The sequence below is a fragment of the Staurois parvus genome, unplaced genomic scaffold (genome assembly GCF_062004578.1).
Source record: "Staurois parvus isolate SC_StPar_1 unplaced genomic scaffold, SC_StPar_1.0 ptg000540l, whole genome shotgun sequence".
Taxonomy (NCBI): domain Eukaryota; kingdom Metazoa; phylum Chordata; class Amphibia; order Anura; family Ranidae; genus Staurois; species Staurois parvus.
This window is the reverse complement of record NW_028318336.1, coordinates 898623-916126: the sequence shown is the minus strand read 5'-3', so window position 1 is coordinate 916126 and position 17504 is coordinate 898623. Positions and strand designations below refer to the sequence as shown.

The 17504-nt window shown below is 47.5% G+C and overlaps 2 protein-coding genes across 5 annotated transcripts in view; both read left to right on the top strand.

Moving 5' to 3' along the window:
• The window catches only part of LOC149451417 (uncharacterized), a 502187-nt gene that overhangs the window by 160839 nt on the left and 323844 nt on the right, over window positions 1-17504 (top strand). The gene's annotated exons all lie outside the window — the stretch shown is intronic.
• The window catches only part of KLHDC8B (kelch domain containing 8B), a 225312-nt gene that overhangs the window by 105068 nt on the left and 102740 nt on the right, over window positions 1-17504 (top strand). For all 3 annotated transcript variants that reach the window (XM_089690703.1, XM_089690701.1, XM_089690702.1), the window contains exon 3: window positions 16146-16310. In XM_089690703.1, the coding sequence (XP_089546829.1) occupies window positions 16146-16310 (165 nt within the window). The remainder of the gene's footprint in view (window positions 1-16145; window positions 16311-17504) is intronic.

The window sequence follows — 17504 nt, the reverse complement described above, 5'->3', positions numbered from 1 at the left end:
CATCATTTGGGTACAGTGTTTTCCTATTGGGGTCATGGTGTCGGGGTTTAGAAGGGAGAAGTCTGACACAACAGGGAGTCATTCTTCTGCTCTCCTCCTGCTTGGACATCACGGGGCCAAATTTATGAAGAGGAGTTAAATCCACTTTGAGGTTGCCATTTAAGTGTTTGCCTCTGCTCTTGGGGTTATTCATGGTTGGAATCCCCTGAAAGCAGCCCGAGTGTAAAAGTGAGTTATATTGCTTTCCGTCACAGTATTTGTTGTTTTCTTGATTCTCCTAACATATACTGGTTGTTAATGTTTATTATTTCCCATAGAGGTCTACAGTAAAGCTGATCTCTGTGTTTTATTATAAAGTGTGTGCTTTTCATTGGTCCTTGCACTTACACTATTGCCAGGTGTGCCAGTGTGGGCTGAGACAGTTCTTGGGGTTGAAAGGAAGAGTGGCGGAGTGAACAAACTTAAGCAGCCCTTTCGGGGGTATCGCTACATGTGGGGGCTCGTCCGGGATTACTTGCTGCTCAATCACCCAACAACCACTCAAGCAGTGCCCTATACCAACTCCTAAGATGGACGTCGCAGCTGCGACCAAGTGGTGCAGCAGGGAAAATGCTTGCCCAGAACGGAGTGTAGTGGTCGAGTTCCCCAGAGAAATGGGGACCGAAGAACAGATTACCAAGATAGTGAATGCACTACCCACAGAGGGAAAGAAAACGTGGGTGATAGATGTGATACCCGCCTCAGACACCACCCTGGCATATGCCCTGCTAGAGTGGAAGAAGGGGATCCCTGACAGTTTCCAAGGAGCCAATATCCAAATAGAGGATGGGACAAGGCTCCAGTTACTTCAGTTGAATACCCCCGGGCCTAGTTGTGCAAAACCTGAGAGGGAAGAACCCCTGTCCCAGACACCTCTAGCCACCATAGGCCCGGAATTCCTCACTGCATTGGGGGACTTCATGTTAAAATGCCGCAAAGACCCCTCTCCATACACAGGGATGTATCGGGAGCTCCGATTCTTCTCGGGTAGGCAACCAATACCTACTGGGGAGGATGGCTTTGAAGAGTGGCTAGACCAAGCCATGCAAGCACTAAGTGAATGGGACATTCCTGAGGCCCACAAGAAACAGAGGATTACGGAGAGCCTAAGGGGCCCTGCATTGGAGGCCATTCGCAACCTAAAACTTAGCAAACAGGATTGCACTGCTCAGGGCTATCTAGATATTTTACAAGATGTATTTGGGCGCACTGAAAAGGCTTCAGACCTCATCTATCAGCTAGAGCATACCTACCAAAATGAAGGGGAGAAACTCTCCAGTTACATGGGACGTCTAGACAAGATAATACACCAAATTCTGCTAAAAAGGGGAATAGGCCCTGAAAGAGTAGATGAGGTTCGGGCGCAACAAGTCCTACGGGGAGCCAGGCCCCTAGACCCTATTGCCATTCTATTACGAACTCGGCGAGATGGTGGCCTCCTGAACTATCCAGACTTGATCCGGACTGTGAGAGAGGAGGAAGCCATGTTGGATGACAAAGAGAGACAGTCAGACTCTGTTGTAGGGGTCCGGGTAGTCAATGTGGGAGGTGACACCCCTGAAGTTGAACTCCTTAAGACTCAGGTGTCCCAATTAATGGAGATGGTGACCTTACTAATGGCGGGACCGTTGGGTTTAGCAAGAGAGACGAGAGCAGTTTCTGAAAACCTGTCAGGAGTTGCCCCAACGCAAGCAACTAGTCCCACCATTCAAATGACCTGCTTTAATTGTGGAGGGACCGGACATGTCAGGAGAGTCTGTCCGAGCCCCAGGAAGCCTGAAGCTAAGCGCCAAAAACCGGCGGAAAACTTCAGAGGGCCCTGGTGAAGGAGCAACCCAGGGACCCCACCACCACAGCTAGCTCCACTCAACCAAGTAAAAGGGGGGCGAGGAGAAAATCTGGTCCTATCCAGAAGGACCCCACCATCCCTTACAAACAGCCTAGGGAAGATGCCACTTCACCTCAGGGAGTCAGTGCACACCTCAAACCTGGGAGTCAACCACGGCTTAGGCCGAGCCAAAACTCCCCCAGGAGGAGAGTAAGGATAAGAACTGCAGAACAGAAGAAGACGACTACCTGTTCACCACTCCCTGAGAATTTAGTGGGACCCTCCCCTGTCGTCCCGATTCAGGTAGAAGGGATTTATACCAGGGCTCTTCTGGACACCGGAGCCCAAGTAACCCTTCTGTATCGAGATTTCTATGACAAGCATCTGAAGCATTTGCCCTTGCAGAAGCTGGAAGATCTGGAAATATGGGGCATAGGAACCCAGAAGTTTCCCTATGATGGTTACCTATCGGTCAGACTAACTTTTGATCCTTCCATGACAGGGAAGGCTGAGACTTTCGAAGCCTTAGCCATCATCTGTCCCCGGCCGCCTGGGGCCAATAGGAGTCCCCTAATCATAGGGACCAACACCAATCTTGTCAGAAGGCTGTTGGCGCCATTGGTCGAAGAGCCCAATGATCAACCCACTTCTGTACATCCCATGCTGAGGCAAGCATATCAGCGCCTGGTACAAGAAAGGAGAACCCCAGCGGAAAGAATAGGGAAGATATGGCGCCTGGATCAACATGAGAAGGTGCTACAACCTGGAGAGGTGGCGTGTTTACAGGCATCAGTAAAATTGACCTGGAAGCAGCCAGGCCCCTTCATTGTCCTTGAGGCTGGTGGCTGTGAAGAGAACACAGGAGTGGAGATCCTCCCGGAGGTAGTGTCAACAAAAGCGCTACGGAGGAGCCACGGAAAGGTTTCGGTCAGTGTTCATAACCCAACTGCTGCCCCAGTGAAAATCCCAGCTCGGGTGCTGTTAGGACATGTGGATCCTGCAACTCCAATCTTGCCCACTGAGCTAGGGGACGGAAGAGAGAAAGAAATCCCTGTCGATGCGTTTTACCCAAGGAACACCCCTCTTTCCCCGGAATGGAGAGAGAGAGCGAAGAATCAACTCCTAGGGTGGCGGGCTGCATTCTCCAGAAGTGAGTTCGATGTGGGGTGTGCAGAGAGTGCCCATCATCGGATCCGGCTTCGAGAAGACGCTCCATTCAGGGAAAGGGTTCGACGAGTTCCATTGGGAGATTTGGAAGACCTGCGTGAGCAACTGGCAGAGTTGAAGAGGACAGGCATCATCAGAGAGTCCCGAAGCCCATACGCCTCTCCGATAGTGGTGGTCCGGAAGAAGAACGGATCTTTAAGATTGTGCATCGACTACCGGACGCTAAACCGAAGAACTGTTCCTGATCAGTATACCACCCCCAGGATAGAGGATGCTTTGCAAAGCCTATCAGGGGCAAAGTGGTTCAGTGTGCTGGACCTGAAGAATGGGTATTACCAGATCCCCATGCACCCAGAAGACCGAGAAAAGACCGCGTTCATAACCCCAATAGGGTTCTTTGAATTTGACCGGATGCCTCAAGGCTTGTGCAACTCTCCAGCTACCTTTCAAAGGCTGATGGAGAAGACGGTGGGTGACATGAATTTAATTGAAGTACTGGTATACTTGGACGACATCATTGTGTTCGGGAAGACCCTAGAGGAACATGAGGAGAGATTGGAGAAGGTACTCAAGAGACTTCATGATGAGGGACTGAAGTTGTCTTTGGAGAAGTGCCAGTTTTACCAACCCTCGGTCAATTACCTGGGTCATATCGTATCTGCCGATGGAGTGGCCACTGACCCCAAGAAGCTGGAAGCTGTTACTTCGTGGCCGAGGCCCACAAATGTCACAGAGCTCAGATCTTTCCTGGGGTTTTGCTCCTATTATCGCAGATTCGTCCAGGGCTTCGCTCGGATAGCCCGTCCACTCAATGAACTGCTCAGAAACGAAGAAGACAATGATGATGCAGATCTTTCTAGACCTGCAAAGCCAGCAGTGGGACCCAGGAGGCCTAGGGAATCTATTCAAGGACAATGGACAACCCAGTGTGAAGAGGCCTTTGAACGGCTGAAAAAGAGTCTAACCACCGCTCCAATCCTGGCCTATGCAGACCCAACCAAGCCGTACGAATTGCATGTGGATGCAAGTAGAGATGGGTTAGGGGGAGTCCTCTATCAAGAACAGAATGGATGCTTGCGACCTGTCGCCTATGTGAGTCGGGGTTTGGCGTCCGCTGAGAAGAACTACCCCACCCACAAGCTTGAATTCTTGGCCTTGAAGTGGGCAGTAGTGGACAAACTTCGAGATTACCTATATGGAGCAGAATTCGTGATAAAAACAGATAATAACCCCCTCACATACATTCTCACTACAGCTAAGCTGGATGCTACTGGCCACAGGTGGTTAGCTGCCTTATCGGAGTTCACTTTCAGCCTCAGTTATCGGCCAGGGATTGGGAATAGGGATGCAGATGCCTTATCCCGAAGACCTCACTGTTCCAAGGATTCCCCAGAAGAGTGGACTCAGGTGCCCTCTGAAGGGGTACGAGCCTTATGCCAAGGAGTGGAACACCGAACAAGAGGTGGGTCCAGGGCAGAAGACATTGGGATTTCGGCATCTGGCGTTCCCAGGTGTTATTGCAATGTCACCCAGGTTGGGGGTGAAGGCCTGCCCAAGCTTTCCAGGAAGGATCTGCGAAGAGATCAGTTGGAAGACCCCCTCTGCGGCCTAGTATTGAAGGCTTTAGAAAGCAAAAGCCCTGATTTGCTTCTTACATCATCAAGGGAGGCAAGGCGGCTACATCATGAGTGGGATCGGCTACAGTTACGCCACGGAGTGGTCTACCGAAGGGGCCCCTCTGATGATCCTGAAGAGAAATGGCAGCTATTTTTGCCTGAAAAACACAGAGGAACGGTGCTGACTGCTCTCCATGATGACCATGGCCATCTGGGACCAGAAAGAACCTTTTGTTTGGTAAGAGACCGCTTCTACTGGCCCTGCATGCGGACAGAAGTTGAAAGTTACTGTCACTCCTGCATCCGATGTATTCAGAGGAAGACTCTGCCTCAACGAGTTGCCCCAATGGGCCACCTTCAAAGTCAGGGACCCATGGAGTTGGTGTGCATTGACTTCCTGTGCCTGGAGTCGGATCAGAGTGGACAGGGAAATATCCTGGTAGTGACTGACCATTTTACCAGGTATGCCCAGGCTTTTACTGCTAGAGATCAGTTAGCATCAACTGTGGCAAAGATTTTAGTAGAAAGGTTCTTTGTGCATTACGGACTACCACAACGTATCCACTCAGACCAAGGGAGAGATTTCGAGAGCAATCTCATCAAGAGACTCTTGAGTCTACTAGGCATCCAAAAGTCGAGGACTACTCCATACCATCCTCAGGGAGATCCTCAGCCAGAGAGATTCAATCGTACCCTCCTGAATATGCTCGGGACTTTGACTTCAGTGCAAAAGCAACACTGGAGTAAGCACGTAGCAGCCATCGTACATGCCTACAATAGCACTGCCAACGACGCTACAGGATACTCTCCTTACCGGCTGATGTTCGGCCGGGAAGCCCGACTGCCAGTAGACTTGGCTTTTGGAACCTCTGTAGACCATACCTCTGCAGCTTCCCATAGAGGATATGTGGACCGCCTAAGGAAAAGCCTGAAGATTGCTTATGAGAAGGCTCAAGCCACCTCAGACGCCAGGGGACAGAGAAACAAAGAGAACTTTGATCTCAGAGTGCGAGTACAGGACTTACAATCTGGAGACAGAGTCTTACTGAGAAATCTGGGCATCCCTGGAAAACACAAGTTGGCGGATAGGTGGCGATCAGAGCCCTATGTCATCTGCAAACAATTGCCTGGATTGCCAGTTTACCAGATTCGACCGGAAAAGGGTGTTGGCCCACTCAAAACCTGGCACCGCAACCACCTTTTGCCTTTGTCAGATGCAGTCCGTCTACCATCACAATCTGATGCACAGTCTACCCCCTCAACTTCTCAGAGGACTAGACCTGTGACCAGGTCTCAACCCACACCACCTCCTGCAGATGAAGAGGACAGTGAGAGTGAGGAGGTAGGGACAGATTTGCTGTGGCCATCTGACATTTCCGAACCCACCATTCCTTCTTTCACTGGAGTGACTGACGTAGTTCCTCTTAGGCCAGAGGCTCCTGAATTTGTGCCTCAGGCCCAACCTGCAGAAGACTTGCAAGAGCCTGAGCCTTCTCCACCCGAGTTAGAACCTGAAGACTGGTGGTCCATTGTTGATGAGGGAGAAGACGTGGAGGAAGCTGAACTGGGAGAGACAGAGAGCGTCGAGCAAGAAGCGAGGGTTGATGAGTCAGTAGTGTCAGAACCAACATCGGGAGAAACGCCAGAACCATTGCTAGAGCCCAGGGAACAGAGAGAGCGTAGAGTTATTCAACCCCCAAAAAGACTGACATATGATGTGTTGGGTGAAAACTCTGAAGAAGTAGTACATGCTTCTCAAAGGACTCTCGTGACGCCTGGTTCTCCTACAGCAGTTTCGGTAGAGAACAGCCCCAACTCACCCCCTGGCACATCTGGTTGGGCCATTCCCATTAGTGTGGCCTATGGGCAGGACAACCCTCACTTTGCTACATGGTGGGAGGTTCCTCTGCCAGATTCTTATGCAAGTGTGAATAATTTAATTTCCTGTGTGTACTAATTTGTTTTCTCCGCGTGTATATATCAAGCATGTACCAGGTCAAGGATTGTTACTGCCTTTGGAGGACCAAAGGTTCTTTGGTGGGGGGAGTGTGTAGCAGGAGATATTAATCCTGTCTCATGGCTGTGATCTGCTGACTGGCCTCTCCTGTGTAACCTGACACTTGCCCTGACACAGACAAAGCAGTGAGGGATTTCAGCCCCCCCTTTCTCCTCTCAGACTGTAAGAGAGAGAGAGCCAATTATGAGAGCCATTAAAGGAGCCAATGACAAGGACTCTTTCAAGCAGGAAGTGCAGCTGCAAAGCATTGTGGACGATGGAGTTTTGAACAGAAACGGCCTTATAGGCTAATATGGAGATAGAATTAAAAAAGAACCACGAAAGCCATCATGCTTAGAGAGAGCAGAGTGAAGGGGCCATCTTGGGTTTTCTCCTGAGGGAGAGGGAGATTGCATGTGGCAGGAGAGAGATTGGACCTGGCAAAGAAGTGCTGATGGGCAGTGCACTGCATGCTTGGTGATCTGCATCAGACAAAGGAACATCCAAACTGAGGGAAGTGGTCTACAGTACAGTGCCTACACTGACAGTGTGAAGTGCTCATCGTGAGGTGACCAGAGGAACCTGTCATTTCCAAGACGATCGTTTGGGCCTTTGTCACAGGATCTGGTGAGAGGGATTTCTCCCACTGTCAGATGACAGGAACATTGCACACATACAGAGACATCATACCTTGCTCATATTCACCAGGCACTGGGTTGTGTAGATGGCCCTGCTGAACAGACACCGTGTTCACTTTGCTATACAAATACTGCCACAGGATTACAATTACACTTTAAGTGTTTAAGGAGTTTAAGTGCACCAACGAAAGTGGCTAGCTGAAGATCCCAACATTCATCCAGTTACAAAGAGACTGAAGTTACTGGTGCCATACGTGCACGCGCATGCGTAGTCAGGCCTCTATATTGCATGGTGTGTGAGGGAATAGCTTTACCTTGAAAGTAGCTATTAAGCATCATTTGGGTACAGTGTTTTCCTATTGGGGTCATGGTGTCGGGGTTTAGAAGGGAGAAGTCTGACACAACAGGGAGTCATTCTTCTGCTCTCCTCCTGCTTGGACATCACGGGGCCAAATTTATGAAGAGGAGTTAAATCCACTTTGAGGTTGCCATTTAAGTGTTTGCCTCTGCTCTTGGGGTTATTCATGGTTGGAATCCCCTGAAAGCAGCCCGAGTGTAAAAGTGAGTTATATTGCTTTCCGTCACAGTATTTGTTGTTTTCTTGATTCTCCTAACATATACTGGTTGTTAATGTTTATTATTTCCCATAGAGGTCTACAGTAAAGCTGATCTCTGTGTTTTATTATAAAGTGTGTGCTTTTCATTGGTCCTTGCACTTACACTATTGCCAGGTGTGCCAGTGTGGGCTGAGACAGTTCTTGGGGTTGAAAGGAAGAGTGGCGGAGTGAACAAACTTAAGCAGCCCTTTCGGGGGTATCGCTACAATTAGAATCCTTGTAGTCTGTACCAGATAAGCAATACAGAGAGGAGATTAAAGCCGCAGGGATTTTAAATTCCCGGAACAGGGTCCCTGAATCCACTCTGCCTGCGTTTGGGGACCTGCACCCACTTGGGTGTCAAATTAGGAGCAGCGGCTGTGTCCGTGCAGCTGCTGCATCCCAGTCTGGAAGGGCAAGAGACCTTATTTTTGTCTGCTTCTGTTGTGTAACCTACACGGTCAGAGGAGACGCAGCGGACTGAGGAGTTAACCTCTTTATCACTCTGATCTCTTCTTCTGTCAGCATGCTCTTTGTGAGCACTGACTCTTTGTGGCGGACTGACCATTCGAGCACTACCCGAGGACCCGGGGTCAGTAGAGGGCCCCATAAATTGCCCCTGGTACCTTTTTATCTGCTTTTTTAAGTGTGCTTTGAGTGTGGGCAAGGACACAGGGGCCCCATGATCCCCTATTGCCCTGGGGCCCCATGAGTTGTCAGTCTGCCCCTGGCTGTACCCTTCCTTCTCCCAGTAAGAGCTCTGCTGTATAGAGGACTGCAAGTGACAAATACTCAGTGGCATCCCAAGGCAGGTGCAGGACCACACCGGGTGAAACCTACCTCATGGGGTGACACTGGACCCACTCCACGAAAAGGTAAGTTGTAAAGCAAGCCGACGATCCCCGCAGGATGGATCGAATATGCGGACTGAGCAGAATGGATCGGAGTCTAATCCATTATGCTCCTCAATCCGCAGTTCCGATCCAACCTGCGGGGATCCTGATCTTGCTTTGCAACTTACCTTTTCGTGGAGCGGGTCCGGTGTCACCCGTATAAATTGCATGCCGACGATCCCCGCAGGATCGATCAGATCTGCGGATTGGGGAGCATAATGGATCGGACTCCGATTATGCTCAATCCGCAGATCCGATCCATTCTGTGGGGATCGTCGGAGGGGGTGTCACCAAGTGTTATCGCACCGAGTGACACCAACCCTAGGGACGCCCCTGCAAATATCAAGTCACATTCAGGAACATTTAATGAATACAACGCTGTAATAATTTGAATCTTTTTTCTCTGTCTGAAGTTCTGGAATAAAAGAAACAAATGTGTTTTAATATTGGATTATCTCTGCAATGTCACTAAGGCTAGCTTCACACCTATGCAGGTTGCGTTTGACCCTTTTCTGCACTGCGTTTTGCGTTTTTGCACCTGCATTTTTGATGCATTTTTTTTTCTTTAATTTTTTAAAATTTTCTTGTTGCTAGGCAGATTTAAAATGCATCAAAAACGCACTACATGCTTTTCTGCAGAGTTTTCGTCGAAGTCTATAGAACCAAAAACGCAACTTTTGCATTAAAAAAAGTCCCTGACCCTTTCCAAAAAACGCACCGGGTGAAAATGCCGAGATGTGAACGTGTCCCATAGTAAATCATGTTTAATGGGACTGTACTGCGTTTCTGCAAAACGCTGTGGAAAACGCTTGGTGTGAACCAGGGGTGGGCGGACCATTTGAGCACTCGGGCACTGCCCGAGGGCCTGGGGTCAGTAGGGGGCCCCATCAGATGCCCCTGGTACCTTTCATAGGCTTTTTTGGGTGTGGTTTGAGCATGGGCAAGGACACAGGGGCCCCATGATTACCTATTGCCCGGAGACCCCATGAGGTGTCAGTCCGCCCCTGGTTCAGGGGCTGCTGAAAAAAACACAGAAAAGCTCCTGAACGTCAGTTTACGAGCTGCAGTGTACATGGGCCCTAAGGCTTCATTCACACAGGTGCACTCCCCTTTCCCCCCAGTACCAGACTGCCGCGATCCCCCGCTATCAGACACCAATTCACTGTTCCGGCGATACCTTTTATAGGCTTTTTTGGGCATGCTGTGAGTGTGGGCCAGGACACAAGGGCTCCATGATCCCCTATTGCCCGAGGGCCCCATGAGTTGTCAGTCCACCCCTGGTGTGAACCTAGGGTACCTCCTGGCAGATTTGGAGTTCTTGTCCATGGATATGGTGTCACTAACAGCGTGGACACTTCCATCATGTCACGGTGGTCCCCCCCCCCCCCCACACACACACACACACCCCGCACGCCTCCGATCTAATAATATCATTTTTACGCTTTTAACCTGGATGAGAAAAAACCGAGGCGGATTAACTGGAGTGTGTGATCCCCACGGGGTGCAGAGTTTCTGGATGAGCTGGATAAAACAATAGCTCCCTCCTCCCGCTTTATTCATGAGATTTGTAGTCCAAGTAACTAACGGTGCAGAAAAAACATTAATTACAACCGCCTGCACAATTTTTCTAATTCAATTTAAATAAGATGTTCCCAGCCAAGCTGATTAGAATGTTATTTTCATATTGCTACAATGTAACAATGGAAAATAGATTATTCCGATACAAATCCTTCTTTGCTCCCCCCCCCCCCCCGACCTCTTTGCTGTAAATGTGTCAGGAAATAAATGGCGTTATGCAGTTATTAGTATTGGGGAGGCTGCAGTGACACGGACATTTTAATAAACAGGCAGCAAAATTTATTATGGGGGGGGGGGGATTGTATACTTAGAGTATATTACCCCAACGTTTAATATTCCTGATATTAATGGGGGGGGGGGGATTGTATACTTAGAGTATATTACCCCAACATTTAATATTCCTGATATTATGGGGGGGGCTTGTATACTTAGAGTATATTACCTGGGGGGGTCTTGTATACTTAGAGTACATTACCCCAACATTTAATATTCCTGATATTATGGGGGGGATTGTATACTTAGAGTACATTACCCCAACATTTAATATTCCTGATATTATGGGGGGGGATTGTATACTTAGAGTACATTACCCCAACATTTAATATTCCTGATATTATGGGGGGGGATTGTATACTTAGAGCATAGTACCCCAACATTTAATATTCCTGATATTATGGGGGGGGGATTGTATACTTAGAGTATATTACCCCAACATTTAATATTCCTGATATTATGGGGGGGGGGATTGTATACTTAGAGTATATTACCCCAACATTTAAAATCCTGATATTATGGGGGGGGGATTATATACTTTGAGTATATTACCCTAACATTTAATATTCCTGATATTATGGGGGGGTTGTATACTTAGAGCATATTACCCCAACATTTAATATTCCTGATATTATGGGGGGGTTGTATACTTAGAGTATATTACCCCAACGTTTAATATTCCTAATATTATGGGGGGGGATTGTATACTTTGAGTATATTACCCCAACATTTAATATTCCTGATATTATGGGGGGGGGGGCTGTATACTTAGAGTATATTACCCCAACATGTAATATTCCTGATATTATGGGGGGGGGGGATTGTATACTTAGAGCATATTACCCCACCATTTAATATTCCTGATATTATGGGGGGGCTTGTATACTTAGAGTATATTACCCGGGGGGGGGCTTGTATACTTAGAGTATATTACCCCAACATTTAATATTCCTATTATGGGGGGGGATTGTATACTTAGAGTATATTACCCCAACATTTAATATTCCTGATATTATGGGGGGGGCTTGTATACTTAGAGTATATTACCCCAACATTTAATATTCCTGATATTATGGGGGGGGATTGTATACTTAAAGCATATTACCCCAACATTTAATATTCCTGATATTATGGGGGGGTTGTATACTTAGAGTATATTACCCCAACATTTAAAATCCTGATATTATGGGGGGGGGATTGTATACTTTGAGTATATTACCCCAACGTTTAATATTCCTGATATTATGGGGGGGTTGTATACTTAAAGCATATTACCCCAACATTTAATATTCCTGATATTATGGGGGGGGATTGTATACTTTGAGTATATTACCCCAACATTTAATATTCCTGATATTATGGGGGGGGATTGTATACTTAGAGTAATATTACCCCAACATTTAATATTCCTGATATTATGGGGGGGTTGTATACTTAGAGCATATTACCCCAACATTTAATAATCCTGATATTATGGGGGGATTGTATACTTAGAGCATATTACCCCAACATTTAATAATCCTGATATTATGGGGGGGGCTTGTATACTTAGAGCATATTACCCCAACATTTAATATTCCTGATATGCGTATGCTGTACCATGCATTTAAAGTGGTTCTAAAGACTCAGGGTTTTTCCTTCATGTATTCTATGCATTAAGGAAAAAAACCTTCTATGTGCAGCCCCCCCAAGTCCTCCCTAATTCTTACCTGCATATTTACCACAAGGCAAACAAGGCATCTGCCTAGGGCGGCATCTTTAAGGGGCAGCTGCATTTTTGGGGGGGCTGCTTGATGGTGTATGCAGAGCCTGACTGTTGTTCCTGAGGTAGTGGAAGGCTCTCTTCGTGGGGGAGGGGGGTGTTGGTCGGTGTCAGAGCCTGACTCTTGTTCCTGAGGATGTCCAGGGCTGTGAAGGTGAGTGTGTTCTCTCTCGCCGGAGTAGGGGTGGGGGGTTGCCAGTGCATGGGGGGCGGTGGTAGTGGAAGGCTCTCTTCGTGGGGGAGGGGGGTGTTGGTCGGTGTCAGAGCCTGACTCTTGTTCCGGAGGATGTTCGGAGCTGTGAAGGTGAGTGTCTTCTCTCGCCGGGGTAGGGGTGGGGGGGTTGCCAGTGTATGGGAGGTAGTGGTAGTGGAAGGCTCTCTCCTTGGGGGGGCAATTTTTGTGTTGCCTAGGGCAGCACAAAACCTAAATACACCACTGCCTGAGCCCCCCCCCCCCTCTGATCCAGCGATGTTCACAATAGCCTGGGCTGTATGGGGTCTCTCCCTCCTCATTGGCTGAGACAGCAGCAGGAGCCCATTGGATCTCGCTGATGTCAATCACAGCCAGTGAGTTAACCAAAACACTACCATGTGTTGTGGTTAACATGTTCCCCCACTGCATGCTGTGCTTCCTCCTGCTGACCTCTGCATTACTGCAGAACTTCAAAAGTCAGGGAAAAGGGAATTGGGAAACGCTGGGGAATCCACGTAAGTATCTAAAAGTAGAGGTGCCACCAGAATGTCTGGAAGGGTGCTACCTAATCAATATGCAAAAACAAAAAGAGAGGAGGAAAAAAGGAGAGGAGCAGATACCGGTCCTGCTGATGGGTTAAGGGACCTTCTACGGCCCTGTCCAGCTCTCCTAGAGAAACTGCCTGTCTCCTGGAATCTCCTCCATGCTCCTGTCTCCTGGAATCTCCTCCATGCTCTTGTCTCCTGGAACCTCCTCCATGCTCTTGAGACTGTGCTGGGAGACACAGCAAACCTTCTGGCAATGGTACGTATTGATGTGCCATCCTGGAGGAGTTGGACTGCCTGTGCAACCTCTGTAGGGTCCAGGTATGGCCTCATGCTACCAGTAGAGACAACGACCAGAGCCAAATGCAAAACTAGTGAAAAACAGTCAGAAAAGATGAGTAGAGGAAAAAGTGGACACTTGTAAAACAATTCCTGTTTTGGGGGTCATCTCATTGTTGCCCATCTAGTGCACCTGTTAGTTTCATTAACACCAAAGCAGCTGAAACTGATTAACAACCCCCTCTGCTACTTACCTGACCAGATCAATATCCCAGAAGTTTCATTGACTTGATGCTAGACTCTGATTAAAAAGTGTTCCTTTCATTTTTCTGAGCCATGTATTAAGCGAGCTCTCCTGAATCCAAATTCCATGGATCTCTCCACAACACTTTACTCTCAAGTGTTCACCACGCCTTGCTGCCCTTCTCAGACTGGTCCAAGCACACTAAGTATGAGGAGTCTTCAAAATGTTTCCGCACTTTTATGCAAATATATATGTTACAAAAAGTGCGGAAACTTTTTCGAGAAACCTCGCAAAAAAGAAGAGAGAGAGAGTGCACCAGCCTAGTGCATTATCTCTAAACATTGTTTATTAAAGATAAAGTAGGTCCAGGGGCGGATTGACAACTCATGGGGCCCCCGGCAATAGGGGATCATGGGGCCCCTGTGTCCTTGCCCAAACTCAAAAAAGCCTATGAAAAAGGTACCAGGGGCATCTCATGGGGCCCCCTACTGACCCCGGGCCCTCGGGCAGTGCCAGAGTTTCCAAATGGTCAGTCCGCCCCTGAGTAGGCCATTATACTCACAAACCAGTGCTCATGAAACACGTTTCGTGGGGAGTCCCCTCTTCATCAGAGCTTAGGACCTTCCCTTGAAATGCGTTGGCATCTGCAGATCTTTGAGGCATCTTTCAAGCTTACATAAATTTCTGGTGGTTCCCATTTGGATATTTATGATGAGCATGTCCTTTTTACTGGCTGGTGACTATAATGACCTACTTTCCTTTTTAACCACTTGCCATCCGGCCCATGTATATAAACGGACGGACGGTGGCAGTCCAGGGGCGGGTTGCTGTTCATAAATGGTGCCCGCATTTTCAAGCTGTGCGCACTCCCTGGGAGCGCGCAGCACTGCGATCCGATGCCCACTGTGTCCTCCGGACACAGTGGAACACCGATCGTCGTACGGGACCTCTGTGCGAGGTCCCGATCATGTGATCACTGATTGGCCAATCAGTGATCGCATGCAGAGTAGTAAGCCAGATGACATCATTGCTTACTATGTGTGAAATCTATGAATGATCACAGAGGTCACATGGTACAGGGCTATTCACAACAGCCTTGTATCATGTGACAAGCTGTGACCAATCACAGCTCACACAGCATATCTCAATGGCTGCAAGAATGCAGCCAGAGAGAATGAGAAATGATTGCTTTTACATCCTTTATGGGTGTAAAAGCAATCAGTGTAAAAAAAAAAAAAATATTCATCACCCCCCATGGTGACACTGTACTGCTAGGGTGACAGTATGTAAAAAAAAACCATATATAATAATATAAAAAAAAAATAAAAATGTAAAAAAATTTTAAAAAATTGAAATTCTTCATTATAAACTGATTTGGGTTATTTTTTTTTACTAAAAAGATAACTGAATAAATTTTGGCCAAGATTTATGATGAAATATTATTTATTTGTAAAATTTTGTAAGAAAAACACTTTTTTAAAAAATTTTGGACTTTTTCATTTATATAGCAAAAAAAAATAAAAATCCCAGCGGTGAATAAATACCATCAAAATAAAGCTTTATCTGTCTCAAAAAAATGCTAAAAAATTCACATGGGTACAGTGTTGCATGACCGCGTAATTGTCATTCAAAGTGTGATAGCGCTGAAAGCTGAAAATTGGCCAGGGCAGGAAGGGGGTGAAAGTGTCCGGACTGGAAGGGGGTGAAAGTGTCCGGACTGGAAGGGGGGGAAGTGTCCGGACTGGAAGGGGGGGAAAGTCTCCGGACTGGAAGGGGGGGAAAGTGTCCGGACTGGAAGGGGGTGAAAGTGTCCGGACTGGAAGGGGGGGAAAGTGTCTGGACTGGAAGGGGGTGAAAGTGTCCGGACTGGAAGGGGGTGAAAGTGTCCGGACTGGAAGGGGGGGAAAGTGTCCGGACTGGAAGGGGGGGAAGTCTCCGGACTGGAAGGAGGTGAAAGTGTGCGGACTGGAAGGGGGTGAAAGTGTCCGGACTGGAAGGGGGGAAGTGTCCGGACTGGAAGTGGTTAATAAACGGTGTTTAAAGATAACGCATTAGGCTGGCGCTCTCTCTCTCTCTCTCCCCCCCTCTCTCTCTCTGTCTCTCTCTCTCTCTCCCCTCCCCCCCTTCTCTCTCTCTCCTTTTGTACTTATGTTTTGAGTCGATTCTACATTCTTATTTAAGTTTTTTATAGTCGTACTGTTGGCCTTGTGTTCACCCCCTTCTTACCCTTTTCCAGTGTTCGTTGGCTAGTCATGTGATGGACTAGCCATATAGCCATGTTGTTGGTCTATTTTGGAGTATAAGAATTTTTTGTTTTCTAAGGTAGCCCACAAAACGTTTCAATTTTCCCTACAAAAGCATTATGCAGGAGAGACGGGAGATGGGACATTGCAGGACAAGTCCATGTGCTTACAGTATCTGTATGTTCAGGACTCCAACTTGCTGGAGCTGGATGATGGAGTTGAGCTGTACCTTTACAATGTCTTCTTCTCTTGCAGAAGGGAAGATATATGCCCTTGGAGGAATGGGCACAGATACCTCCCCTCAGGCCTTGGTAAGAGTCTACGAGCCATCAGTGGACAGCTGGCAGCAGCTCCCCTCCATGCCCACCCCACGTTATGGTGCCTCCACTTTCCTGCGGGGAAACAAAATCTTTGTATTGGGTAAGTTGAATATACTGTCATTATATCAGTTGGGCTTGACGGCGATGGTAGAAACAGATTTTTTTTTCTTGCACTGCAGTTAACGCATTTCGCTTTAAAGATGTGAACACAAAATGTACAGACTGCATGCGTTTTGATCCTGGAGCGGCTCCCTATTGACTTCTGTGTAAATGTCTTACTTCATAGACTTCATTGTCTGCGGCTCGGTAACAGGATGTGGATCCAGTGGTTGAAAAGTGCAAAAAAAATGTTTATGGTTTCTGAATCAGGGGTGTCTGGTCATATGCAAATTAGCTCATTTGAACCCAGTCCCCTGATTGGTTTGCCATTCATGCATTTAAAGATTTTTTTAAGGTGACAGTAGGCATGTCGTCTTTGTGCCTGTTCCACCATACGTGAAAGAGGAATGGCCAAGCACGGGTCATATATGTTTTGAATTCCTCCACATGAGTTTGATGTTTAGAGACATTTACCTACAGATCTTCTTAACTCCCCCATCCTGTGACTGGACAGTGAAAGGAGAAGCAGCAGACTGATGAACTCATCTCTGCGTCGCTCTGCTCTCTTCCCCTATTAGCTGTTTGTTTCACCATGTCCTGTGCAGACTGATTCTGAATGGGGGAGATCTGGTTCATTACAATCACCTGGTGCATTAGTGTTCTGATGAAAAAAGTGGCAGTGTCTGCATCCCCTTAGAAAAAAAAAACCTCTGCAATTCCTATTGCAGGGGGTGCGTAAAAATCTGACTCCTATCTTAGTGCAGATGTCAGGGAAATTAGCGGGCCAATCACACAAGCAGGAAATGGCATGTTCCTTCAGGTTGCCATATTACAATGACTTTTACAGAAAATTACTGTAGCTGCAGAATGAAAGGAAAGGAAATTTCTATTAATAATAAATCACAACATGACTTGTTTAATAATTGTACAATATATTGCCAAAAGTATTGGCCCCGCCCTCCAAATCATTGGATTCAGGTGTTCCAATCCCCTCCATGGCCCCAGGTGTATACAATCAAGCCCCTAGGCATGCAGACTGCTTCTACAAACATTGGTGAAAGAATGGGTCGCTCTCAGGAGCTCACTGACTCCAAGCGTGGTCCCGTGATAGGTGGCCACCTGTGCAATAAGTGCATCCGTGACATTTCCTGGCTACTAAATATTCCACGCTCAACTGTTAGTGGTATTATAACAA